This window comes from Pongo pygmaeus, chromosome 1 (genome assembly GCF_028885625.2).
Source record: "Pongo pygmaeus isolate AG05252 chromosome 1, NHGRI_mPonPyg2-v2.0_pri, whole genome shotgun sequence".
Classification (NCBI taxonomy): Eukaryota; Metazoa; Chordata; class Mammalia; order Primates; family Hominidae; genus Pongo; species Pongo pygmaeus.
In genome coordinates this window covers 194,550,307-194,577,280 of record NC_072373.2, presented here as the reverse complement: position 1 = coordinate 194,577,280, position 26,974 = coordinate 194,550,307, and the positions used below count along the sequence as shown (strand labels likewise).

The following is a 26,974-nucleotide window of genomic DNA, read 5'->3' as shown; positions in this document are numbered from 1 at the left end:
GGACAAAGGGCAGGGCCAGGGTGGGCAGGGCCCAGCTGGCCCTCCTCCTCCCCCCCAACCCAAGTCCCTGCAGCAGCACCATCATCCATCCACCTTTCCAGCAAGCTCCCCACTCTGCCCCGGGGCTGGGCCTGGCTTGGCTTGAAGCCCTCACCTCAGCTGGCACCAACAAGGGGGCTGGGAAGCAGGGCTACTTTGGGGAGTGGATTCTGGAGGGGGTCACCACCCCCTCATCGACAGACCACGGAGAGAAAATCCTTCTGGGGTGATTGGCGGGGTCGTCTGGTGGGGGTGGGGAAGGTCCAGGGCTAGGACCACCCAGTTTGGAGCCGGGAGGGACCCAGCAGATTAGAGACCTGGGTAAGGCAGCTGCGCAGGGCTGTAATTACCCCCAGAGGAGCAGGGAAGACACAAGCCCAGAATGCCGGAGCAAGGGCGGCAGCAAGGCTCCCAGACCTCTCCCCAACCCAGCCATCAGCAGGGGAGAGAAAGGGAAACCCTTTCAGGGGTCTCCTTGTGACTCTCCTTCATGCCTCCCGACGTCCCCCGGGCCGCTTTGGTTTAGGTGGGTTTGAGCGAGAATTTGGACTCGAAGCTGCCCTCTCAGCCCCAGTGCCAGAGCCCCCAAACTCCAGGGTGGGAAAGGGGAGTCCCAGCCCTGCTCCCCCTCTCCCCCAGTCCTCGCGGCGGGTGAGTCACTCGAGCGCTCTCTACATAGTCCTCAGGCGCTGCGGCGCGTACCAAGGCGCGGACGCAGGGGGAGGCAGCTGGCGCGGCGAACTCCTGGAGCCGTGGCGCCCGCTCGGCCGTGGCCCTGGGAGAGGCGCCGGGAGGCTGCGGACGCGGGGCTCCGGGGCGGGGGCGGCGCCGACGGCGCGGACGGCGCGGGCGCGGGGGGCTGGGTCCCGGGGCGCTGCTGGGGTGGACCCCCCCCGCCTCGAACTTGGTACGCGCCAGCGAGAGGCCAGGCCCAGCCCGGGCGGTACAATAGGGTTGGGCCGAGGCCGGGACTGGGCCGGCGCCGGGCAGGGAACGGGATCGCGGCCGCAGCCGAGAGACCCCGGGCGACCTGCACCTCCGAGCCTCGCGGGCCACCTGCCTCGACCTTCCCCGGAGCGCCCCCGCCTCCGAGTCGCTACTTGCCGGGCCGGGCCGGGCCGGGCGTGATGCGCCGCGGGACCCCTGTCCTGGCCACTGGCCGCCGCCGCCGCCGCCGCTGAGACCCCGAGACCCCCAGTGACGCCGCAGCCATGGAGAGCGGCCCGCGTGCGGAGCTGGGGGCGGGCGCACCCCCAGGTATGCCGGGAGCCACGCGGAGGCGAGATGGGGGTAGATGGAGGGGCTGCGGGGCGGCCGAGGATGAGGCCGGCCGGCTGGGCGGGGACCCCTCCGCCGCCGCGCCCTCTGACCACTTGGAAGTTTAAAAATAAAGGCTGCGGCGGCGGCGGCTCCCGGCTCGCGATGCATCCTCTGACAGCTGCCCCCTCCCCCACCCCGGGTGCCGGACGCATCGGGCGTCGGGAGCCGCAGGGACCCCGCGCGGGAGTTGTTGGGGTGACCCTTCTGCCCCAGCTTAGTGCCGTCTCAGCTTCCCCGCCCCCACGTCCCTTCCCGATCCACCCCGGGCCCTGAAGATCCTCTTCTACTGAGCTAGGGCTTCCGTCCCCTTCCCCATCCCCCGTGGCACATGTGACCCCAGCCTGAGTGTGTCGGGGGTCCAGATTCTCAGGCCTGGGCCCTGCATACCGACGCCTCGGCCTTAGTGCCCGTAGCCAAAGGCCCTGGCCCAGACCTCGCCCCCACCCCATCCGTCCAGCTGCCGCGCAAAGGGCCTGTTGCTGCTGCGGGCCGGCGGGGAGGGGAAAGGAGGGAGGGGAGGGGAGAGGGAGGTCTCTAGCCGCTGCTGCCAAGTAACCCGCCGGATAAAGGCGAGGGGGAGGGGGAGGCGGCATTGTTTGGGGCGAGGGCGGGAGCTGGGGAGTGGGCCGCCTCCCCTGCAGCCAGGCCTACTCTGGAGCCCACCCAGCCTGATTCGGGGAGGAGGGGGACAGAAGTAAATCTGCTTCTCTTGCCTGCCGTCCTTCCCAGCCTCTCTGGGCCCGAATCTCCCACTAGAGAATGAGGTAAAGGCTCCAAGCCGGCACTCCCTGGACCTGCCACATCATTCCCCAGCCTGAGGCTTTGATACCTCCCCCCTTACTCTCTTTTTTTCTCTCTTTCTGCCCACACCTTAGACCACCAAAGCTCCCCTCCCCTCCCTCACCCCACCAACCACCAGTGCTCAGGACTTCTGCAAATCCCATTCGGATCTGGGAGCAGCTGATGAGGGGGTGGGGACAGGTTTCTGGTTGGGCTTGGTTTTGGAGGGAGGCGATTTCTCTTTCTTCCTGGAAGGGGAGGGAAGAACATGATTACTGAGGACCCAAATTCTGTTCCCATTGACTCAGGGGGGAGGTGGCCCCATCCCCACACCCCCATGGAGTCCTGAGCCTAATCCTGTCACCTCCCTGCCCCTTAGGGTGTGGGCACAGGATGAAACAGTTCGTGTGGGTGCGGAGAGCCCAGGATAAGGTGGGGCCGATGGGCTGTGGGTGGGCTCCTCCCCATGCCAGCGAGGATGCTTCTAGGGGACTGTCTGGGTGTGGGACCTGGGAGAACAGGGAGGGGAGGCTACCATCAGACTGGTGGGTTTCAGGAGGCTTGTAGGCTGGGCTGGAAACAAGGGTGGCTGGGTCTGCCGTGGTTTGGCTGAGCCTGAGAGGGGACACCCAGGGAGGCCCAGCCTGAGTCCAACCTCAGCTTACTGGCCCTCTGCACCTGAGGGCCTCTGGCACTGGTGTATAGTTGGGGGCCTGAATGGGGGTGGTGACTGGGATACAGAGCCTGAGCTGGTGGCTAGTTTATAATTAGGGTATTTGGGTAGGATGCCTAGACTGAATATGAGAGCATGGGTGAGATGCTTGGCTCTCCTGGGGGCAGGGGGGACATTGGGTGGGCGGGGAGGGCTGGGTCAGGGGCCGGTGGGCGGACTGCATATAGGCTTCTTGCATTGGGAGGACTCTTCTATACACAGGGATCTAGATGGAGTCCCATGAGAACCTGGATCAGGATGGTGGCAGTTCCCCACACAGAATAGTCAAAGGTGACAGGAGTGCTCTGTGGGGCTTTCTGGGAGTAAATGTGCTCACAGCATGTGCCCTGTGATAGTCTGAGGCATGGGCCTGACACTCCGAGAGCATGTGACATGATCCCTGCTCCCTCTGAGTTCCTTTTTGCACTTGGACACTGAGCAGTAACAGGGGGTGGCGTGGAGTAGAGGACAAGCGTGGGGACCACTTTCAGTTCAGAAAACCTGGATGGAAATCCCAGTTATCCATGTACTGGCTACTGGACTGGAGCAAGCGACTTACCTCCTGGAGCCACAGTTTCTGCCCCTGGAAAATAGGGGCAGTGTTGTCAACCTTGTGGGGTTAATGTGAGGGTTAGAGATGATTTAACTCAAGGAATCTGGCACGCAGACACCAGACACCTGCAATAAAGTGTTATTACCATTATTGTGGTTATGCTTCTGCAATGTTGCCAGGAGGGAGATATGAAATATAGAGGAGGGTGGGAGCAGGAATTGGAAGTCAATTTGTTTAAGAGTGTAGATTCTGGAATTAAACAGTTTAAGTCTCCACTTCGTAACTTACCTCTGTGTGACCTCAGTAAGTTGCTTAACCTAAGTCTTAAGTTTGCCCATCTGTAAAATGAGAATAATGCTAGAAATTATCTCATAGAGATATCGGCATCCTTAAATTAGATGAAAACAGAAAACACTTAGACTAGGCCCTGGCACATAGCTAGTGCTCAATAAGTGCTAGCCATTTGTTATTTATTTATTTTGAGACAGAGTCTTGCTCTTGTCACCCAGGCTGGAGTGCAAGGCCACGATCTCGGCACACTGCAACCTCCGCCTCCCAGGTTCAAGTGATTCTCTTGCCTCAGCCTCCCGAGTAGCTGGGATTACAGGCGACTGCCACCGTGCCCAGCTAATTTTTTTATTTTTAGTAGAGACAGGGTTTCGCCATGTTGGCCAGGCTGGTCTCGAACTCCTGACCTCGTGATCTTCCCACCTTGGCCTCCCAAAGTGCTGGGATTACAGGCGTGAGCCACCACCCCCAGCCTAGCTATTTGTTTTTTGTAGTTATTTTTAATTCCGTCAGAAGCCTGAGATGTGATTGATTAGAATTGTAGGAGGTAAGTATAGGACAAGAAGGCAGGGGAGAGGGGAGTTCTAGGCAGACATGAGCTAGGGTATATCCAGGGAACAGAGGGGCCCCATACCTGAAGTGGAACAGTGGGAACAGGAGAGAAGACCCAAGAAACGGGTGCAACCGGCTATCCAGCACACCCATGCTGATGCCCCACCGTATGCCAGCTCGGCGTAGTCTATGTGGACGGCAGAGAAATGAATCAGACGGAGTTTTGACCCTTGGGGAGCTCTTAACCCCGGCCAGGAAGGCAGATGTGTTCACTGCAGGGAAACAAGGTATAATGGTGATAATGTGCAGTGGGCTGTGCTTGTGGAAGGCTTCACGGAGGAGGCAGCATGTGAGGTGGATCTGAAAAGATGAGTAGACGTTGGTGAGACTGGCACAGTGGGCTGTGGCCATACATCCAGCAGCCAGCTGGCTGGCACCTCCCAATGACAGCTTCCTAGTCCCTTCCTGGGTTGGTGGGCCCAATAATGAGGCCTCTAATGAGCCCCTAATGTGCAGTCATGCATATGCAAATGAGGTGGAAGGGCCACTAGGCCAGCTCAGGTCCCCTTTCCCAACAGGATAGTGGGGAAGGGCTGAGGGAAGGGACTGAAAGCTGGGCCCAGACTAGAATGGCCATACTTGAGGGCCATCAGGTCAGGTCTCAGGTCTGACCCAGGCTGGAAGTTAGGCCACAGGCAGCTGGGGCCCATGTCCTTAGGTCCCTGCTGGGCCTTGAGGCTAGTGAGGGAGCCAACTAGCCAGGCCCAGATAATGCAGCTTTGTTGGCTGGTGGTAGCTCTGCCTGGCACCCAGGGGCACAGCCTTCAGTGTTTCCTCCACTACTTCTCAGCTGCAGCTCTGCCCTGAGGGGAGCAGAGAGCCTGGAAGGGCGTAGGGAACATGGTATTGCTGCCCTTACTAGCGCTCCTCAGCAGTTGTAAGAGATGATGTGAGCCAGGTAGAGACTCCCCGGTAAACCAAGTTATTTCCCTTCAATTATCTCTTATTATCTCCTATTCATTAAGGGCCTTCTCTGTGCCAGGCACAATGCTCAGCATGTCACAGGCATTGTCTCATTTGTTCCTCACCACAGTCCCATGAGTAGGGACTAGCATTATCCCCATTTTACAGATGAGGCTCAGAGAGATGAAATCACTTGCCTAAAGTCACACAGCTAGCAACTGGCAGAGGCAGGATTTGAACTCAAATCTGTCTGACTCTGAAGTCTGTGCCCCAAACCTCTAAGCTGAGTTATCATGGCTAAGCTATCCAATGACAAGGTCTGGCCCGCTTCCCTCCCATGACTGGCCTGTGTGGGCATCTTGGTCTTGGGGACCCCATAATCTTTTCCCTGGCAGGCAGAGGTAGCCCCAGCAGAGCCCTGGGTCCTCTGGGAAGCCTGTCAGGTTGGAGCCTAAGCAGTTGAACCAGGAGGAAGGCCCCGGACCCAGGTGGTGGTAATATTCCAGCTGGGGGGCATCTCCAGGCCTTGGCCTGAGGTTGGGCCTCTGCCTTCAGCATCTGGGCAACGGCCTGGGCAGCCCTGCTCGGGCTGAGGGAGGGATGTGGTGGGGCCCAGGCTGCGGGATGGGGTCATTTCCTGCCGCCTAAAATAACAGGAAGTGGGTGCTCCTGATTGGAGGCTGGGAACAATGGCCGCCAGCCGGGCCAGAGAGCTCCTTCAGATCTGTAGTCTCAGTTGGGTTCCCAGCTTTATCACCCACAGAAGCCAGTGGCCTGGTCCCAGTGCCCCACTGCCCAACTGCTGGAGCAGGCTGCCCCCTCCTAGGGCACTCCCTCTCAGAGCCGGCTTAGCTCTGTCCAGGCCAGGGATAATGCTGCCCCCTAAGGGTCCCTCCTCTCCCAGCCCCACAATTAGGCATTCCCCAGAGTTTGCCCTTTCTACCAACCTCCTATTCTCCCAGCCCAGATCTCTCCAGGAGAGGGAACCCAGGAGGCTGTCCCCACTGAGATGTAGGCAGGGTAAAGACGGTCATGCTGATCGAGTCCAAACCCCAGCTTTGTTACTCGCTAGCTGTGGAGCTTAAGTAAGTGTCTTAACCTCTGAACCTGTTTCCTCGTTTGTAAAATGGGGTAATAATATCTACCTCATAGGATTGTGGCAAAGATTCAATGAACTAATGAGTTTAACGTGTTTAGCTGTGCCTGACAAAAGCATTAGCTTTTGCTCTTGGTAATTGGACTTTCTCTGGGCCTAGGGAAATAATTTGCTCAGAAGGAGCAGAAGTGACCTGGATGACGCTGTATAAATATTCCGGGGACATTGTGTCTCTGTGTGCTGTGTGTGTCTCTGAGGCTTTGTCTGTTTCTTAGAGGAGGTACCTGGCCCCGTACTCTGTGGGTACATCTGTGTGTCTCAGATATGTGTAGAGTTTTGAATCCCAGTAAGTCTGTTTCCTCTGCATGTGTGTGTGTGTGTGTGTGTATGTGTGTGTGAGTGTGTGTGTGTGTGTGTGTGAGAGAGAGAGAGAGAGAGAAGAATATGTCTTGTCTCTCACCATTGTGCAGGCCCTGTTTACATTGTCTGGTGTCTGTGTCTGTTGTGTGCACATGTCTGTCTCCCGTGTGTCTCTGCCCTCTGCCTGCCTCTCTGTCTTCGCCTGCTCTAGTGTTGTCACCTAGGAATCTGCAGTGAGGGCCAGGAGGGCTCTTGCTATAGGTGCTGATTTCTGTTCTGTCTTCTCTCGTCCTCATGCCTCTGCCTCTCCCATGCTTCCTGCCTGAGGTGCTGTCTGTGCATTCCCCATGCCACAACCAGCCCTCACCCAGGCATTCCCTCGCGCTGCCCCTGGAGGTGGGCTGTTCTCCCCTACCTCACTTTCCGCCTCTTGGGAGCCAGCCTGGGCAGGAGCCTGCCTTCCCTACATTCCTGTGCTCTGAGCTCAGTGCCTGCTTGCCCCACCTGCACCCTTCACTTTTGTGGGAGAAGTCTCCCTGGGGGAACCACGGAATCACTTCCTTCTTCAGAGAACACGCAGGAGCTTCAGGGCGGGGTGATGTGACCGCCTACCAGAAATAGCATGACATAAGGGTTTTAAGGGTTTTGTCATCAGACAACTCTGGATTCAAATCCTACCTCTGACACTGGCATGAACAATCCACTTAATCTGTCTGAGGAAGTTCTCTCACCTATGAAATGGGGGCCATCATAGAACTTTCCTTTTAGGATTGTCATCAGAATCAAATGGGATAAGGGAAAGTGCTTGGTTTATGTTAGAGCTTCAGTAAATTAGTTTGGGCCTGGAAACTGGCTGGGGACATGCAGGTTCTGAGATGAACATGACATTTAGTGTTTAGAGAGACTAAGCTTTGGAGCAGCTTGAGGGTCTAAATACACACTAGCTAGGTAGCTTTCTACAGTCCCCCCACCCACACATCTACATACCCAGCCACCCACCCACCCATCGGACATTCATTAAACAGACACAGAACTCCCACTCTGTGCCAGGCAGGTCCTGTATAAGACTCTGGGGCTGCAAAAAGGACTAAGACTGAGTTTCTTCTCTTGATAAGCTTTCACACTGACAAGGGCAGGGGATGGCAGGCAAACAGAAAAGCTAGACTGAGTTATCAGTGTTGTGAGAGGAATATTTGGCCCAGCAAGAGTTGTTGGGGTGGGAGGAGGGAGAGACAAAAGGAAAGGACTGCCAACTCTCAGAGGGTGGAGATGGGGTGTTAGTATTCTGAGATATGTGACAGTCTCTCTGAGGGACTTGGCCCTGATCTTTCTGCAGACCCCAGGCACAGCCCCTCTTGGAGCTCTTAGGAAGACAGGACTTTTTGACCCCACAATGCACCTTTGCCCTGCTAATGCTCTTTGCGCCAAGAAATAAATACAAATTATTTGTCTCTTATCTCATTCTTAACAAATACTTCTGGTAGATATTAGTGTAGCAAAATAAAACCGACAGTGGCAAAACCTCACAATCTGGCATAGACCAAAAATAAGATAAAATTAAGTAGCCAAAGGATCATATTTGATGGTTAAAAATGAGAATGATCATAAATAGATTAACCATACTGTATAGATAACTAACCAAGGAGTTTTGGCTTAATGTGATTTGCTCCACATAACACTGTCCCAATGACATTTCATCAGGGTTGGCATAATTGTGAAGAAAATATTTGTATTCAGGGTCAATAGTGTGCCAGGTCACAAGAGGAGTTCCAAACTTCTTGTTTGCCTCTTGAGAAGTTTTTCTTGTTGAGCTGCTGGAGTAAACACTCATTATTATTTTTATTAACTTCTACCTGTGTGGCTTAGTCCAGGAAGCTGCCAGAACACTATTGAGATGGAGTATGGAGTTGTTTTGCTTCTCTTCAAATGTTTATCTTTTTGCAATAAGTTGCCACATAGATATATACTTTTTTTTTTTTTGGAGACAGGGTCTGATTCTATTGCCCAGGCTGGAGTGCAGTGGTGCAATCTCAGATCATTGCGGCCTCCACCTCTGGGTTCAAGGGATCCTTCTCTCAGCCTCCCAAGTAGCTGGGACTACAGGTGTGCACAACCACACCCAGCTAATTTTTGTAGTTTTAGTAGACATGGGGTTTTGCCATTTGCCCAGGCTTCTCCCGAACTCTTGGGCTCAAACGATCTGCTCGCCTTGGCCTCCCAAAGTGCTGGGATTACAGGCGTGAGCCACTGCACCCAGCCTGGATCTACTCTTTATTAGAGTAAAAATCTTCTTCTATATGCACTTGCTTTAGGCTAGGGCAGCCTCATAGTATAGCACTTTATTTGTGCTATACTGTTTATTCAACTATTTTATGACTCTCCATATACTTGGCACTGTGGTAGCTGCTGGTGATGCAGCAGTGAGCAAAGTAGACATGGCCAGCTCTTGCGGGGCTCCCTCACCTTCTAGGAGGAGGCTGACAATAAGGAAAGAACCATGCAAGGAAGTTTAAAATCATAACAGTGACAGTGTTCCAAAGGCACATGAAGCCATGACTACATACAACAAGGGAATTTATCCTAATCAGAGAAGCCAAGGAAGGCTTCGACGAGGAAGTGATGACTGAGCTAACATATGAAGGGCAAATAGGAGTTAGCTAAGAAAAGAGGGAGAGTATATGCAAAGGCCCTGTGGCAGGAGGGAGTGTGGATGGTCATCAGCATTAAAGGAAGGTCAGCGTGGCTGGAGTTCAGACAGCAAGGCGGGAGCAGGGTAGGAGAGGAGATCCAAGAAGTAAGGGGAGGGAGTCAGGGACTTCAGATTATACTGGACTAGTAGGGTGAGTTCAAGAAGGGGAAGCCACTGACAAGTTTCAAGTGGCAAAGAGCACCATGATCAGATTTGCATTTGCTCTGGCTGCTCAGTGGAGCAGAGAGTGGGAATGGGTACAGGCGAACAGTGAGAGGACTTTGTAGTAATCCAGCTGAGAGCGATGATGGTGGTGATGATATCTGCCTGGGTGGAGTTCATTCATTTCTTCATTCAACAAATAGTTATGGAGCACCTATGTGCCAGGCTGTGTTGGCCCTAGAGATAGACCAGCTAACAAAATAGGCAAAAAATTGTGCCCTCACAGAGATTATGTTCTAGCAGTGGGAGACTGTTAAAATGGTGTTAATGCCTATAGAGAAAAAGAAGACTTGGAAAGAAAAATCTGCAGTTGGAACTGGGAGGGAGACTTCAACTGCAGTTTGTAGTTTTATTTAATTTTTTTTCTTTTTCTGAGACAGCATCTTACTCTGTTGCCCAAGCTGGAGTACAGTGATATAATCATCGCTCACTGTAGCCTCAAACTCCTGGGCTCAAGGTATCCTCCTGCCTTAGCCTCCCAAGTAGCTGAGACTACAAGTGTGCACCACCATGCCCAGCTGTTTTTTATTTTTTAGTTGAGATAGGGTCTCGCTGTGTTGCCCAGGCTGTTCTCAAGGTTCTGGCCTCAAGTGATCCTCCCACCTCGGTCTCCCAAATTGTTGGGATTACAGGTGTGAGCCACCTTGCCTGGCCTTTATTTAATTTTACTTAAAATTTTTTTTTTTTTTTAGAGGCAGGGTTTTGCTTTGTCACCCAGGCTGGAGTACAGCAGCATGATCATAGTTCACTGTAACCTCAATCTCTGTTTCAGCATGTCATGACGCCTGGGTAATTAAAAAAATTTTTTTAGAGATGGAATCTCACTATGTTGTCCAGGCTGATCTCAAACTCCTGGCCTTAAGGGATCCTCCTGTCTGGGTCTCCCATAGTGTTGAGATTACAGGCATAAGCCACCGCACCAGGCCTGCAGTTTGTAGCTTTTTTTTTTCTTTTTTTTGGAGACAGAGTCTCACTCTGTCGCCCAGGCTGGAGTGCAGTGGGATGATCTCGGCTCACTGCAACCTCCGCCTCCCGGGTTCAAGTGATTCACCAGCCTCAGCCTCCTGAGTAGCTGGGATTACAGGCACATGCTACCACACCCAGCTAATTTTTGTATTTTTTAGTAGACAGGATTTCGCCATGTTGGCCACGCTGGTCTCGAACTCCTGACCTCAGATGATCCACCTGCCTTGGCCTCCCAAGGTGCTGGGATTACAGGCGTGAGCCACCACTCCCAGCCCAGTTTGTAGTTTTACATAGGGGCTAAGGGAAGGCTTCATTTAAAAGTGACATCAAAATAAAGACCTGAAGTAGGGGAGGGAATGAGGCATGCAGAATCTGGGGGCAGAGAATTCAAGGCAGAGAAACAGCCACTGAGAAATATTGTTTCCTCAGTGCAAAGCCCTGAGGCAGAAACCTCCCTAACACCCTTAAGGGACGGTGGCTGAAAAACTGAGCAGGCAGGGAAGACGAGACAAGGTCGAAGAGGTCAGGATCCTGGGGAGTCCTTGATAGGGTACCATGATGACTTCAGCTTTTTCTTCCCCTCAGATGAGGAGCTTTTTCTTCCCCTCAGATGAGGAGTCTTTGCAGGATTTTGTCAGAGGAGTGACGTGATCTGACTTTTTTTTTTTTTTTTTTTCTTGAGACAGAGTCTCGCTCTGTCGCCCAGGCTGGAGCGCAGTGGTGCTATCTTGGCTTACTGCAAGCTTCACCTCCTGGGTTCAAGCAATTCTCCTGCCCCAGCCTCCGGTGTACCTGGGACTACAGGCGCCTGCCACCACGCCTGGCTAATTTTTTGTGTTTTTAGTACAGATGGGGTTTCACCGTGTTGGCCAGGATGGTCTCGATCTCCTGACCTCATGATCCACCTGCCTCGGCCTCCCAAAGTGCTGGGATTACAGGCGTGAGCCACCATGCCTGGCCAATCTGACTTATTTTTAAACAGAATCACTCTGGCTACTATGTTGATAAAAGACCCAGGGGGAACAAAGACTGGAGCAGGGAATCTTTTATCAGAGCTGGTAGTAGCTCTGACTCAAGTGATAGAAGTGGAGATAGTGAGAAATGATTAGATTTGAGATCTGTTTTGAAGATAAAGGCAGAAGGATTTGCTGAGAGATTAGACATGGGGTGTGATGTAGTTGCCATTAACTGAGATGGGGAAAATGCGGAGAAGCAGGCTTTTGGGGGAAGATCAGGAGCTCAGTTTGGGATGTGTTAAATTGGGGGCATCTTTGAGACATACAGGGGTGTCAAGCAGCTGGGAGTTGCATGAGTGAAACTAGACCTCAAGGGAGAGGCCTGGGCTGGAGACACAAATTTGGTTGTCGTCAGCAGTGATGGTATTTAAAACTGTAAGTCTGGATGAGGTCACCAAGGGAGTGTGTGTGGACAGAAAATAAATGAGGTCCTCCACTCAGCCCTAGGGCACTCCAGCGCTGAGAGGTTGGGAAGTTCAGGCAGCATCAGCAGAGATGACTGAGAAATGACAGTCAGCAAGGTAGAAGGAAAACTAGGAGAATGTGCTGTCTTCAAAGCCAGATGAAGACAGTGTTTCAAGGAGCAGTCAGAAATCAACTGTGGCAGATGCAGCTGCATAGTGGCCAAGGAAGATGAGGGCTGGAAAACTGCCTGCTGGATTTAGCAGCATGGAGGTCACGGGTGTCCTTGAGAAGTGCAATGTTGCAGAGCAGTGGGGGTAAGGCCTGGCTGAAGCATTTCCTCCTGGCAGAGATGGGGAGACGTGGATATATTCTTTGGGGCAGGTGCTGCTTACCAAGCCCCTGCCAGGTGCCACCGATGATATACCCATCTGTATCAACTCCCCATGTGTACCAACAACTCCATGAGAGAACTGTGGTTACACAGGCTCAGGGCTTGCCCAAGGTTCACCTGAAGCCGAGGTCCTCAGTCAGGCCTGTCCGACTCTGAAGCCTATGTATGACCTTTTTGCTCCACTGCATCTGATGCCTGGGTGCAGGTTCTTCCAAGCCTCACTCCTCTACCTCCTCCCAGCCTGCTTTCACATAGCGAGTTAGGACCTCGCTGGGGACTCACTGACTGTCTTGCTGGGTGGGTGTGATTTGCCTAGGTGTAGACAAACACCCGCCTACCAGTTTTCCTTGCAACACCTGCAGCACGCACAGGTGCTTGGAGAATGGCAATAAACAGACCTCACCCTCAACCTTCAAGCTTAATACTTACACACCCAGGCTTTGGCTTCAGACAGTCCTGAGTTCAAATCCCAAATCTGGGCTGGGCGTGGTGGCTCACACCTGTAATCCCAGCACTTTGGGAGGCTGAGGTGGGCGGATCATGAGGTCAAGAGATGGAGACCAGCCTGGCGAACATGGTGAAACCCTGTCTCTACTAAAAATACAAAAATTAGCTGGGTGTGGTGGTGCGTGCCTGTTGTCCCAGCTACTCTGGAGGCTGAGGCAGGAGAATCGCTTGAACCTGGGAGGCGGAGGTTGCAGTGAGCCGAGATCGCACCACTGCACTCCAGCCTGGCGACAGAGTGAGACTCCATCTCAGAAAAAAAAAAAAAACAACCCAACTCTGCCACATACTAGTTGTATGACTCTGTGTGGATCACTTAGCAGGTTGGGCCTTGGTTGCCTCACTTGTATAATGGGGATAAGAATCTCTGCCTCTCAGAGTTATGAGGACACAGGATGCATCACTGTTAGTGAGTAGTAAGCACTCACTAGAGTGAGTAACTGGTTTTGTTGACTACTGGAATTGGTAAAGGAATTTGCAGCTGGCTGGGAGATAGATTAGCTCCTGCTGGTATGGGAAGAGATGGGTGGCTTGTCATGTAGCCTAGGAGTTGGTGGAGTTGGAGGGGTAGTGGGGGAGCCAGGGCCTCAGCTGGGGCTCTAGCCTGGAGCCTAGAAAGCTGGATGGGAAGGAATGAGGGGGGAAATAGTGTACGCCTCAGATAATTTATTGCATAACACCTATTCCCTTATATTGCCCTCAACAAGGCAGGAGGGTATAATGGGTAAGGACAGGCTCTGATGATAGCTACTGGGTCCAAGTCCAGGCTCCTTGACTGACCAGCTGAGTGAACTCAAATTACCTCTTTTTTTGCTTCATCTTTTTTTACTTTACTGTCTTCATCTATATTGAGGACTCCTTCATAACTATTGTCAGTGAGGATTAAAACTAATAACATATAAGGCCAGGTGCAGTGGCTCACACCTGTAATCCCAGCACTTTGGGAGGCTGAGTGGGCAGATCACTTGAGGCCAGGAGTTCAAGAACAGCCTGGCCAACATGGCACAACCCCATCTCTATTAAAAATACAAAAATTAGCCGGGTATGGTGGTTCATGCCTGTAATCCCAGCTACTCGGGAGGCTGAGGCACAAGAATCACTTGAGCCTGGGAGGCAGAATTTGCAGTAGGCCGAGATCACACCATTGCACTCCAGCCTGGGCAACAGAGTGAGACTTTGTCTCAAAAAAAAAAAAAAAAAAGAACTAATGTGTATAAAAATTCTGAGGCTGGGCATGGTGGCTCACACCTGTAATCCCAGCACTTCGGGAGGTCGAGGTGGGCAGACCACCTGAAGTCGGGAGTTCGAGACCAGCCTGGCCAACATGGTGAAACCCCGTCTCTACTAAAAATACAAAAATTAGCTGGGCGTGGTGGCAGGCGCCTGCAATCCCAGCTACTTGGGAGGCTGAGGCAGGATAATCACTTGAACTTGGAAGGCAGAGGTTGCAGTGAGCCAAGATCGTGCCAATGCACTCCAGCCTGGGCAACAGAGCGAGGCTCTGTCTTGAAAAAAAAAAAAAAAGGGTTGGGTGAGGTGGGCAGTGGCTCACGCCTGTAATCCCAGCACTTTGGGAGGCTGAGGCGGGCGGATCACGAGGTCAGGAGATCGAGACCATCCTGGCTAACACCGTGAAACCCCGTCTGTACTAAAAACACAAAAAATTAGCCAGGCGTGGTGGCAGGCGCCTGTAGTCCCAGCTACTCGGGAGGCTGAGGCAGGAGAATGGGGTGAACCCGGGAGGCGGAGCTTGCAGTAAGCCCAGATTACGCCACTGCACTCCAGCCGGGGTGACAGAGCGAGACTCCATCTCAAAAAAAAAAAAAAAAAAAAAAAAGAATGAAAAACGTTTCCTTAGATGAAGCTTCCCACAGATGCCGGCCTTGCTCCCTAAGCAAGTTGGTAGCTGTGTTCCCATTGATCTCCTCAGTGCCTGGATGGTAGCAGCAGATGGCACCAGGGCTCAACATACAGCAGCTTCTGTTTGGGAGACCAGGAGGCTTCATAAGACCAACAGGAAGTGCTGTTTGCTGGCTGGCATGTGGATAGTGCCAGGCACTTTGCTGACACTCCCTACTAGCTTGCGCTTGTTATCCCTGTTTTACAGATATCAAAACTGAGGCTGAGCCAGGCATGGTGATAGGTGCCTGTAATCCCAGCTATTTGGGAGACTGAGGCAGAAGGATCTCTTGAACTCAGGAGTTCGAATCTAGACTGGGCCACATAGCAAGACCCTATCTCTTAAAAAATAAAAATTTAATAAAAGGGACTTAAAGGAACTAACTAGACCCTTAAAAAATTCGCTAGCAGCAAGCAGACTTGGGGGGAAACAAAACAAAACAAAACAAAAAAACCTGAGGCTGAGAGAGGTTGACTGGCTTGTCCATGGTTGTCTGCTGGGGAAGCAAGCCCTCTCTTCCCATCTTCTTCATCTGACTGACTCTGAGGCCTGTCTCTCAATTGCCCCACATGTGTATATGTCAAATCGTGTGGCTCCCTTACTTCACTTCGATGTCTTTTACAGGATTCCTACAATAGTCATGTCTTAAAAGCAGAAATTTGGGTGTGGCTTGGGGAAAAAAGATTATAAAGTGGACGTAGCTTGTTGCCAATGGAATCTTCACAGCAAAGCATTCCACTAGAGCCCATACTTAGGTCCTTCTTCTTGGTCAGTCCCATGTGCCCAGCACTGGCACCCTCTGTGAACAGACTTTGGGTTGGGCACAGTCACCCAGAGGTAAAGCAGAAAGGAGAGGGAGGCAGACATGGAAACAAATCAGTGCATTTGGTGCACCAATAAGTGCTACAAGCTTGTTCTCAGCTTTTCCAACACACCCTGCTCCATTCTGCCCCTTCACATGTACTCTTCTCTGCCAACACCTCTCCTCCTTGCTTTGCTGACTCCAGCTTATCCTTCCGATCTCAGCTTGGTTGTTACTTCTTCAGCAAGCCCTCCCCATATAGGTTAACCATCTCTGCTTTGCTGCCCCAGACATAGTATTTATTCTCTACTGTAGTTGCCTAGCTATTTGTCTGTCTGCCGTGCTAGAGGGTAAGCACCACAGAGGCAGGGATCATGGCTATTTTCTCACCATTATATCATGAGTATCTGGAACAGAGCCTGGCACATAGAAATAACTCAAACACACGTGAATGAAGAAGTCGGTTGAACAAGGGAGAGGGCCACATATGGAGCTGATGGCACAGATGAGCAATCTGACCTCTCTCCTCTCTTGTGTTGGTCTTTCAGCTGTGGTCATCAGGACGCCCCCAGAGCCAAGACCTTCTCCAGAAGGTGACCCTTCCCCCCCACCACCACCGATGTCAGCCCTGGTCCCCGACACTCCCCCGGACACCCCTCCTGCCATGAAGAATGCCACTAGCTCTAAGCAGCTCCCACTGGAACCAGAGAGCCCCTCAGGGCAGGTCGGGCCTAGGCCAGCCCCCCCGCAGGAAGAGTCCCCTTCCTCTGAAGCAAAGAGCAGAGGACCCACCCCACCAGCCACGGGCCCACGGGATGCCAGACCTCCTCGAAGGAGCAGCCAGCCATCTCCAACAGCAGTGCCAGCCTCCAACAGCCCTCCCATCAAGCAAGGTGTGTGTAATGACCCCGGCCTGGGCCTAAACCTCTTGGCTCAGGGTCCTGGCCCTGGATCGTGCCAACTGAAAGAGTCCTGTTTGCCCTAGAGGAGATGAAGAAAGGATGGGGTGAGGCCCAGAGGGAGGGATCTGAGGCTGACTCCTCTTTGGGGACAGCCTTTTGACCTGTCTGTTCTTGTTCCCTCTGCTCAGAGGTGAAGAAGGCAGGAGAGAGACACAAGCTGGCAAAGGAGCGGCGAGAAGAGCGGGCCAAGTACCTGGGTGAGTGAGCAGGAAGCCTCATCATCTTCTTCATCGTCATCATCAGCATCCTATTAATAACACCAACAGGCTGGGGCGCAGTGGCTCACGCCTGTAATCCCAGCACTTTGGGAGGCCAAGGCGAGTGAATCACCTGAGGTCGGGAGTTTGAGACCAGCCTGACCAATGTGAAGAAACCCCGTCTCTACTAAAAATACAAAAAATGAGCCAGGCATGGTGGCACATCCCTGTAATCCCAGCTACTCGGGAGACTGAGATAGGAGAATCGCTTGAACCTGGGAGGCGGAGGTTGTGGTGAGCTGAGATTGTGCCATTGCACTCCAGCCTGGGCAACAAGAGTGAAACTCCGTCTCAAAAAAAAAAAAAAAAAAACAAAACAACACCAACACTTCTGCAACACTTAATTATGTGCACTGTGCTAAGAGCAGGATACACATCTAATTTAATCCTCAACCCATTTTGAGGAGGAAACAGAGGCTCAGAGAGATGAAATCATTTGCTTAAGCCACACAGCTAGTAGAGCAGCTGACATTCAGACCCAGAAGCCTCCTGCCACCCCAAATCCCATGCTCTTAATCACAGTATGTGGACATCTGTCTGGTAGGCCCCCCAGGTCAGATGGGGATCTTGCACTAAAGCATTCATTTCTCCTTCAGCCCCGAGAGCCCATAAGGCCAGTGGAGGAGAAATAGGCCTCTCCTGAGTCCTGTCTTCAGTAAGCCTCTCAATTTGAGGGGCTTGTCTCAGACTGAAAGCTCAACCTAAGCAGGTGGGAGAAAGACCCACCCAGGGCATGGGTAGCAGGGCTGGCCACTTGGAGGAAATGTCCTTGGCCCAGGCCTGCTGCAGAACCCTTCACATGCCACTGGGCACCTTTGTCCACAGCGGCCAAGAAGGCAGTGTGGCTGGAAAAGGAGGAGAAGGCCAAGGCGCTGCGGGAGAAGCAGCTCCAGGAGCGCCGGCGCCGGCTGGAAGAGCAACGTCTTAAAGCCGAGCAACGCCGTGCAGCCCTGGAGGAACGGCAGCGGCAGAAGCTCGAGAAAAACAAGGTGTGGGATGGGTCTCCGTGAATCCATGTACACGTGTGCTCACCGTCTGCATACTGGTGCAGTGTGTACGCACAGCCATGTTCACGGCTCTGCCTTATCTGTGTCTATGTGGTCCTATTTGTGTTCACATCTACAGTTGTGTCCCTGTGTTAGAATATCTGGGCACCTGCGCAACTGCAGGCACATTTGCTTCTGAATGTGCCACTGTAGGCCCCTGTAACTGTTTACTGTCAGTACCTGTGTTCGTACATGTACCCCATGTGTCTGTGTGTATGTATGCAGGTATGCATCTGTGTGAGCATGCCTAGCTCTGTGACATGGGTAAAGCCCTAGCTTGAGTGCTGGTGAGGAAATGAAGGAAATGGCCACCTGGCCCTACCTGGGAGGGCCTCAGGCTAGAGGGAACACATAGCCCCAAGGTCAGGACCCTCAGTGCTTGAGATGTGGCCTTGCCTGGGAGCCCCAGGTAGGGGGAGTCCACCCAGTCCTCAGAGAATCAACTCATACACTCAGGAAATGACTCAAGAACAGTGAAAAGCTCCCCAAGAACAAGTCGAAAGGGATCTTGGTCCTTAATCATAGCAAGGATTTGGTAACCTTGGTTACCTGCAATGAGTCAGGAAAAGACTCCAAGGGAAGGGAGTGGGGGAGGCATTGTCACAAGAGGAAGAAGGGCCTCTATCCCAAATTCGATGAATGTTCTGAGTCCACATCTCTCTCTCCTCCCCACCTTCCCCTAGGAGCGCTATGAAGCAGCCATCCAACGGTCAGTGAAGAAGACGTGGGCCGAAATCCGGCAGCAGCGCTGGTCCTGGGCAGGGGCCCTGCACCACAGCTCTCCAGGACATAAGACCAGTGAGTAGGCTGGAGAGGCTGGGGAGTGGGTGGGCAAGGCTGGGATGGCAAGTAAGGGAAGGGAACAACTTCCCTACAAAAAGTTGGTGGCTCCCTGCAGCAGGTGTGCCTTGCTTTATGTGACTTGTGTCTTCTAGAACGGTCTGTAAGCCAAACTGTCGCTTCCCAAGGACTTCCACTCTCAAATCAGAGATGGATTCTCTCCATTTGGTTTGCTCTTCAAACCTCTGTCATTTTAGGATTAGCCCTCTTTGCGCCTGTCAATTATTATTAGTTGTTGATACATAAAAGACTTTAATGCCCTACAGACACTGGATCTTAAAGAAACTGTCACTCCTTGTCTCAGAAGGTAGATTTTTGTCTCTGAGTTTTCTCCGCGTAGGGCCACCATGGATTTTGGTCTGATTCTTTGCTGGCATGTGTGTACCACTGTGCTTGGATGTCTTTATGCAATGGCAAGTTTCATTATTTCTAGCTGTGTATCCTCCGTTTATGTGCTCCTGGATCCGTGCATTGTGTGTCTTAATATGTGTTTGCCTTGGCGTGTTTGTGGCCTTGTGTACCTCAGTGAGGGCTCCTAAGTCAGACAGACTTGGGTTCCAGCTCTGGCACTTGCAGCGTAACCTTTAACTTCTCGAAGTCTCACTTTCTTCATCTATAAACTGGGGATAGTGATACTACTTGCCCCTGAGGTGGTAGATAGATGTTTGAAGGATCAAATGAGGTCACATGTGTGTGGTGCCCCACACAGTACCTGGCACATGGTAAGCATCAACAAATGTGAGCTGCTACAAATGTCATGATGAGGTTGCTTCGATGTGTTTGTGGCTTGTGTGCATCTGGGTCTGACACACTGTTAGTGTTTGTGTCTCTGTCCCTGTGCATGTCTGCACACATGTGTGCATGCCGAAGTATCTGCCACTTTATATGCCTGTGTCTGCATGTCTTTTTGTGATTCTGGATGAATACGTGGATTTGTGCAAGAGACTGTGACTGTGTAGGTCCTGTCTAGGAGCGTTTTTGCATTTATCCCAGTACAGGGGTGTTGTATCCATAACGCCTTGGCTGGGCAGTGTCAGCAAGTGCTAGTGCTGGGTGGTTATGGGGAGGGGTTGCAGTACTCAGCCGTTAAGGAATGGCTTCCTTGGTCTGGCCAGGAAAGCTGTAGTTTCTCTAGTTTTACTCATCTCCTCCCTTTGTTCCTTCTCCGTCGGCTCCCCCAACCCAGGTTGTCTCTGGTCACCTACCCCCCACCCTCCCTCTCCCAGGGCCAGGGCTGCCTCCTGCTCCTCATCCTAGCCTGCCCACTCCTCCCTCTCCCACCCTGCCCTTGGAGCATCCTGCATGGAAGGCCTCGGTGCCCCCCACTGGCTCCTGCCGGGCCCGGCCCTAATGCCGTGTCTTTTCCCCCTCCAGGTGGGAGCAGGTGCTCCGTGTCGGCAGTTAACCTGCCCAAACACGTGGACTCTATAATCAACAAGCGGCTCTCAAAGTCCTCTGCCACGCTCTGGAACTCCCCCAGTAGAAGTAAGAGAAGGCCCAGCCCTTCCCCCTCCAGAGCCCCTTGTAGCTCCCACCAAGCCTCCTCCAGAGCTCAGCAAGAACACCAGGTCCCTGGAGCCCTCACATACTCCAGGTCCCCATCCCCACTCTACCTTACCCAGGGCTCTGCACCCCTCGGGGGAGCCGGCATATGGGTCTGGACCCTGAGGACAGAGGTTGCCCTGTAGGAGAGGAGAACAGAGACAAAGCACAATGCCGCAGAGGGCAGGAAGCCTGGCAGGGGCCTCAAGAGCAAGTTGGAGGTGGTGGCTGGGGGTGGGGACAGGCAGGCAGCCTTTTCTGCAACCACAGCCAGCTGGCCTGGGCCAAGCTTAGCCAGGTGGCATTGTCCCCATATGTCAGACTGGCCTGGGTGCTGTGGGGCTGTGGGGTGGAGGGGTCCCTCATTCTGGCTCCACCCTAGAGGGCCCATGCAATCCTGCCCTCTCTGCCTTCAGAGCCCCAGCCGTGGCCTTGGCTGGTTCCAGAGTTGAGCCAACCAAGGTGGCATAGCCCCTGCATTCCCACCATGCCCTGGTGCTCATATGCGAAGGAGCCATGGTGGGAGTTATTTATAAGTTTCTCTTGCATTTGTTTGGTTGCTTTGTTGCCTAGCAACCAAATCAGCTGCTGTACCAACCCCACCTGACTGAGGCTTAAAAATAGCCCAGCAGCTGAGGGGACAGAGCAGGGTGGCCTAGGGCAGGCAGGCACCCTAGCAGCCTCTCCCTGGCACAGGACTGCTAAAACCTGGGTCAGATGAGCACAAGGACCCTCACTGTCCCGAATCCATGGGACAGCCTCGGCTGGGTCAGCCCTCTGACAGCAGAAGGGGCAAGACCTTACACTGGGACATAGCAGAGGGCAATTGGGTCTTCTTCCAATCCTGGATGGCTCCTTCCTATATGCGCGGTTCAGGGCCCCTTCACCTGGGGAGCGTTGTAGGCGGGGACCCTCATCCGATGCAGGATGTTGCCCTGGGAAGTGTCTGGTTGCCTGGGTCTGCAGTGGAAGTCCAGATCGTAGGGAGGACAAGTGTGGCCCCGGTGTGATTGTGGGGAGAGGCCTCCCGGGTGAGAAGCCTTGGCCTTGGCATGGGGATGATGCCTGGTCTGCCCCCTTGCCTCTTCCTGCCTCCTACGGCCCCCACGGTGACCGGCTTCGCCTGGCCTTCTACCCCCAGATCGCAGCCTGCAGCTGAGTGCATGGGAGAGCAGCATCGTGGATCGTCTGATGACGCCCACCCTCTCCTTCCTTGCTCGGAGTCGCAGCGCGGTCACACTGCCCCGCAATGGCCGGGACCAGGGTAGGGGCTGCGACCCTGGGAGAGGCCCCACGTGGGGCCGGGCAGGGGCCAGCCTGGCGCGCGGGCCGCAACCCGACCGCACTCATCCCTCTGCAGCCGTGCCGGTGTGCCCGCGCTCGGCCTCCGCCAGCCCCCTGACGCCGTGCAGCGCCCCCCGAAGCGTGCACCGCTGCGCCCCCGCCGGTGAGCGCGGGGAGCGCCGCAAGCCCAGCGCCGGGGGCAGCCCCGCTCAGGTGCGCCGCCGGCCGGAGGCCTCGCCGGTGAGTGGCTCTACTGGCTCGAGTGGCCGTGCAGGTGGGGACAGGCAGCCTGGAACTGAGGAACGCGGGCGCTGCTGACCTCTACTCTCCTCTTCCGTTCCTCCTTCCCTGCCAGGTGCAGAAAAAGGAGAAGAAGGACAAGGAGCGGGAAAACGAGAAGGAGAAGAGTGCCCTAGCCCGGGAGCGCAGCCTCAAGAAGCGCCAGTCGCTGCCTGCCTCCCCACGCGCCCGCCTCTCCGCCAGCACAGCCTCTGAGCTCAGGTGGGCGTGGGTGGTGCGAGGGACCCTGCCCCTTACCGGGTCATTTATTCATCACCCACAAATATTTGTTGGGCACCCACCTCTAGAATGCAACTTCCTTGAGGGCAGATTTCTCTCTGTTTTGTTTGTTTGAGACAGGATCTCCCTCTGTCACCCAGGCTGGAGTGCAGTGGCACAATCTCGGCTCACTGCAGCCTTGACCTCCCGGGCTCAAGCTATCCTCCCATCTCAGCCTTCCAAGTGGCTGGGACTACAGGCTCGCCACCACACTCGGCTAATTTTTTGTATTTTTGGTAGAGAGGGGTTTTGCTATGTTGTCCAGGCTGATCTCGAACTCCTGAGCTCAGGTGATCCACCCTCCTTGGCCTCCCAAAGTGCTGGGATTACATGTGTGAGTGTGAGCCACCCTGCCCAGCCTCCGTTTTTCTTTTCTTTCTTTCTTTTTTTTTTTTTTTAAGTGTTTTGGTTACTGAAGTACCCCAACATCTAAAATAGTGCCTGGCACCTGGTAACCACTCAGTGAATACCTACTGAAGGGCCAGGGTAGTGCCTCACACCTGTAATCCCAGCACTTTGGGAGGCCAAGGGGAGGACTGTTTGAGCCCAGGAGGTTGAGGCTGTAGTGAGCTACGTATGATCATGCCACTGTACTCCAGCTTGGGGGTCAGCCAGATTCTGTCTTAAAAACAACAACAACAACAACAAAACCTGCCGAATGAATGGACCTGCCAGGCAGCACTCAGGGTGCTGAGGACACGTTGCTGAGCTAACCCAGGCGTGGTTTTTTCTCTTATTAAGCTTACAGGCTATTGGCGGGGGACATACAATAATCAAAGAATCCCACAGAAACATGTCATTACAAACTGGGGTGTATGCTCTAAAAGGGAATGGTGTGTTTCTGTGAGTGCAAGGGGGGGGCGCTGATGTAGCCTGGGGGAGGGGGCACCTCCCAGAGGAAGGAACAAGTTCTCAGCGTGTGGGTGTGTGTCTCCTAACCTTTCCCTTTTCCCTTTTCTCTTAGCCCCAAATCCAAGGCCCGGCCATCCTCTCCCTCCACATACTGGCACAGGCCTGCCTCCCCCTGCCTCAGCCCAGGGCCAGGCCACACTCTGCCTCCAAAGCCACCGTCCCCGCGAGGCACCACTGCATCCCCCAAGGGGCGGGTTCGGAGGAAGGAGGAGGCAAAGGAGAGCCCCAGCGCCGCAGGGCCTGAGGACAAGAGCCAGAGCAAGCGCAGGGCCAGTGACGAGAAGGAGTCAGCAGCCCCAGCCTCACCGGCACCTTCGCCGGCGCCCTCGCCCACCCCAGCCCCGCCCCAGAAGGAGCAGCCCCCCGCGGAGACCCCTACAGGTAGGCATGAAGAGAGGGGAGGGGTGGGCCGAGCGAGAGAAGCCAGCTTCTCCTGCGTGGGGGTGTGGGCCGCCAGAGATGCCTGAGGACTGGGAGTGGGACATGGAAAGAGGAGACTTCTGCCCTCAGCAGTCCCAGGCCCAGAACACAGGCCGCTGGGAGCTGACGGCGGTGCCTGCGTGGGTGTGCTGACGCCTGATCCCGGATCCCCCTCCAGATGCTGCTCTCTTGACCTCACCCCCAGCCCCTGCTCCCCCGGTGACCCCTAGCAAACCAATGGCCGGCACCACAGACCGAGAAGAAGCCACTCGGCTCTTGGCTGAGAAGCGGCGCCAGGCCCGGGAGCAGCGGGAGCGCGAGGAACAGGAGCGGAGGCTGCAGGCAGAAAGGGACAAGTGAGTGCGCCTTGGGGACTGAGGGGGCCCTCGTGGGCGCTGGAGAAGAAGCAGAGGCCGAGCCTGAGCCGTTTGCTCCGTCCCCCAGGCGAATGCGAGAGGAGCAGCTGGCACGGGAGGCCGAGGCCCGGGCGGAGCGGGAGGCGGAGGCCCGGAGGCGGGAGGAGCAGGAGGCACGAGAGAAGGCGCAGGCCGAGCAGGAGGAGCAGGAGCGGCTGCAGAAGCAGGTGCCCCCGGCGGGCGGGCGGGAAGCGGCTGGACGCGGGCGCCGCAGGCCGGGAGGGAAGGCTGGAGTCAGGTGCCCCACGCTCATGGGGGTCTTTGGCAGAAAGAGGAGGCCGAAGCTCGGTCACGGGAAGAGGCGGAGCGGCAGCGTCTGGAGCGGGAAAAGCACTTCCAGCAGCAGGAGCAGGAGCGGCAAGAGCGCAGAAAGGTGTGCGGACGTGGACGGGGCCTGGACAGGGCGGGCCAGGTGGGCGGGGCCTGGGCTTAGAGCGGGTGGGACGGGAAAGCGCTGGGGCAGATTCCAGTTCCTGTCCTGGAGAGGGCTGCTGTGAACTGGGAAGCCCTAAGACTCCGAGGCCGGGGCTGGCTGGTGGAAGGCTTAGGATTAGGGGCGGGGCTCGAGCCTAACTGATATGCGGCCTCCAAACAGCGTCTGGAGGAGATCATGAAGAGGACTCGGAAGTCAGAAGTTTCTGAAACCAAGGTCAGAGTTCCCCCGAAGGGCGGTGCTGGGCGTCGGGGGCAGGGTGTGAAAAGGAGGCCATGGAAAGGCATCCATGGCCACGGAGAGCTAGGCTGTCGGGGAGGCCGCTGCGGCCCGGGCAAGGGGAGGGCCGAACTCAGTCCGAAGTGACTGGGGCCGGCTGTCCCTTGAGCCTGACTGCTCTTCCTCTTCAAAGCAGAAGCAGGACAGCAAGGAGGCCAATGCCAACGGTTCCAGCCCAGGTAAAGCCCCCCATTCGCCTCGCCTCCCTTCCCTTTGCCACCCTCCTCCTCCATCCTCACCTCTCTTGCCAGCCCCTGGCTGATGGCCCCTCTTTCCCTGTGACAGAGCCTGTGAAAGCTGTGGAGGCTCGGTCCCCAGGGCTGCAGAAGGAGGCTGTGCAGAAAGAGGAGCCCACCCCACAGGAGCCTCAGTGGAGGTACCAGCTTCCAATCCCAGGGTTCCTGAGCAGGGAGGCAGACTGCAGCTGGAGCTGCGGGGTGGCCTGGGCTTTCCTGGGAGGTGAGGTGCTGAGCCTTAGCCTCTGCATCCACAGTCTCCCAAGCAAGGAGTTGCCAGGGTCCCTGGTGAATGGCCTGCAGCCTCTCCCAGCACACCAGGAGAATGGCTTCTCCACCAAGGGACCCTCTGGGGACAAGAGTCTGAGCCGAACACCAGAGGCACTCCTGCCCTTTGCAGAGGCAGAAGCCTTCCTCAAGAAAGCTGTGGTGCAGTCCCCACAGGTCACAGGTAGGTCTCCTGATTCCTGGACCCAGCTCCATTCCTCCCAGCAGCCTTCCCTGTACTCCTCAGCCCTGCCTTCTCTTCTGGCTCTGCCAGTAACCCTCTCCTGCTCCACCCTGAAGACCCCCAGCTATCTGGGCTTGGGTGCTGTTTGCCCTGACTGTTTCCCCTCCTCTTTTTCCCCAGAAGTCCTTTAAGAGGGTTTGCCTTGGATCCGGGCACAGCTGTGAGGGCTCCTCTGCATCACCTACCAGGATGTCTGGAGGAGAAAAAGACAGAACAAAGATGGAAGTGGCCTGGGCCCCTAGGGGTGGGTCCTCTCGGTTGTTTTTAATCTGCACCTTATAGACTGATGTCTCTTTGGCTGGAGCCAGATCTGCCCCTCAGTGCATTTGTGTGCTCGCACGCGCAGACATCCCCTCTCCCCCATACACACACATACACTCACAGCCTCTCTGGCCTCTTCCCTTGGGGAGGGGCCACCTGTAGTATTTGCCTTGGTTTGGTGGGGTACAGTGGATGTGAATACTGTAAATAGCTTGTGCTCAGACTCCTCTGCGTGGAGAGGGTGGGTGCAGGAGGCAGACCCTCCCCCCAAAGCCCCCTGGGGAGATCTTCCTCTCTCTATTTAACTGTAACTGAGGGGGATCCCAGGTCTGGGGATGGGGGACACCTTGGGCCACAGGATACTGGTTGCTTCAGGGGTACCCATGCCCCCTGCCCTCGCCTGGAATCAGTGTTACTGCATCTGATTAAATGTCTCCAGAAATAAAGAATAATTCTGCCAGTCCTGCCTGTTCTTGGAGCTGGCGGTGGAGGTGGGAGCAGGTGGCCTCCTGACTTCTAAGAACTGAAGAAGCCTCAGGCTGGTGGTACTAGTCCTGAACCCCTGCCCTATGGTCTTCCAGTTTAGTCATGAATTCATTCATTTATTTATTCAACAAATACTGTTGCATCTACTCTGTGTCAGGCAGTAGGCTATGCACTGGGGATGCAATAGTCAGAAAAGATGTAATCTCTGTCCTTGTGCAGTTTAGAGTCTAGTGGGTGAGTGTCATGGACACTGTGGGCTGCCCACTCAATATCTATTCCCATTGCCCCTTCCTCATTCCAAACAGAATCTCTATTCAGGTAGCCATCTTTCTTTTAGATGGCACCCTGTGCTTCAGCGGAGGTGGATCTTAGCCCCCGGGGTGAATCATGATTGTGACTGGGACCAAAAACAATGGTCCCAAACCCCTCCTGATTGACTGGTGTAGGCATGGACATGTGACACAGTTTTAGCCAGTAGACATGAAGGGAAGCTTCCTGGGGGCTTCAGGAAAGGTGTCCTCATTTTTTTTTTTTTTTTTTTGAGACGAAGTCTGGCTCTATTGCCCAGGTTGGAGTGCAGTGGCATGATCTCGGCTCACTGCAACCTCCGCCTCCCAGGTTCAAGCAATTCCCCTGCCTCGGCCTCCCGAGTAGCTGGAACTACAGGCGCCAGCCACCACGCCTGGCTAATTTTTGTATTTTTAGTAGAGACGGGGTTTCACTGTGTTAGCCAGGATGTTCTCTATCTCCTGACCTCGTGGTCCGCCTGCGTCACCCTCCCAAAGTGCTGGGATTACAGGCATGAGCCACTGGCATCCTCATTTTTGACAATGTGGTCGTCAGCCTCTGTGATGACCTCTCGATGATGTCCCCTACCTCCTAGTATTCACACTCTTGTGTAGTTCCTTCCTATGTTGTATCAGGGTTGGGTTGAGTGGCCAATAGAATACGGCAGAAGTGATGGTGTGTCACG

At 54.5% G+C, this 26,974-nt stretch overlaps 1 protein-coding gene across 12 annotated transcripts; it reads left to right on the top strand.

Moving 5' to 3' along the window:
* Positions 1-939: 939 nt before the first annotated feature.
* On the top strand, positions 940-25,975 carry MAP7D1 (MAP7 domain containing 1). Of its 12 annotated transcripts, none has more exons than XM_054495900.2 (18): positions 940-1,296; positions 16,107-16,451; positions 16,649-16,717; positions 17,603-17,766; positions 18,507-18,621; positions 20,038-20,148; positions 21,347-21,469; positions 21,566-21,729; positions 21,845-21,990; positions 23,012-23,340; positions 23,558-23,735; positions 23,824-23,962; positions 24,064-24,168; positions 24,391-24,444; positions 24,644-24,686; positions 24,793-24,883; positions 25,001-25,194; positions 25,375-25,975. In XM_054495900.2, the coding sequence occupies exons 1-18, from the start codon at positions 1,251-1,253 to the stop codon at positions 25,383-25,385; spliced, it is 2,427 nt and encodes an 808-aa protein (XP_054351875.1). In that variant the 5' UTR covers positions 940-1,250; the 3' UTR covers positions 25,386-25,975. The 12 variants fall into 12 exon arrangements, with proteins under 12 accessions (XP_054351875.1, XP_063521932.1, XP_054351851.1 ...); XM_063665862.1 differs by having other exon boundaries at positions 987-1,296; positions 23,585-23,735; XM_063665840.1 differs by having other exon boundaries at positions 995-1,296; positions 24,641-24,686.
* The last annotated feature ends 999 nt before the right edge of the window (positions 25,976-26,974 follow it).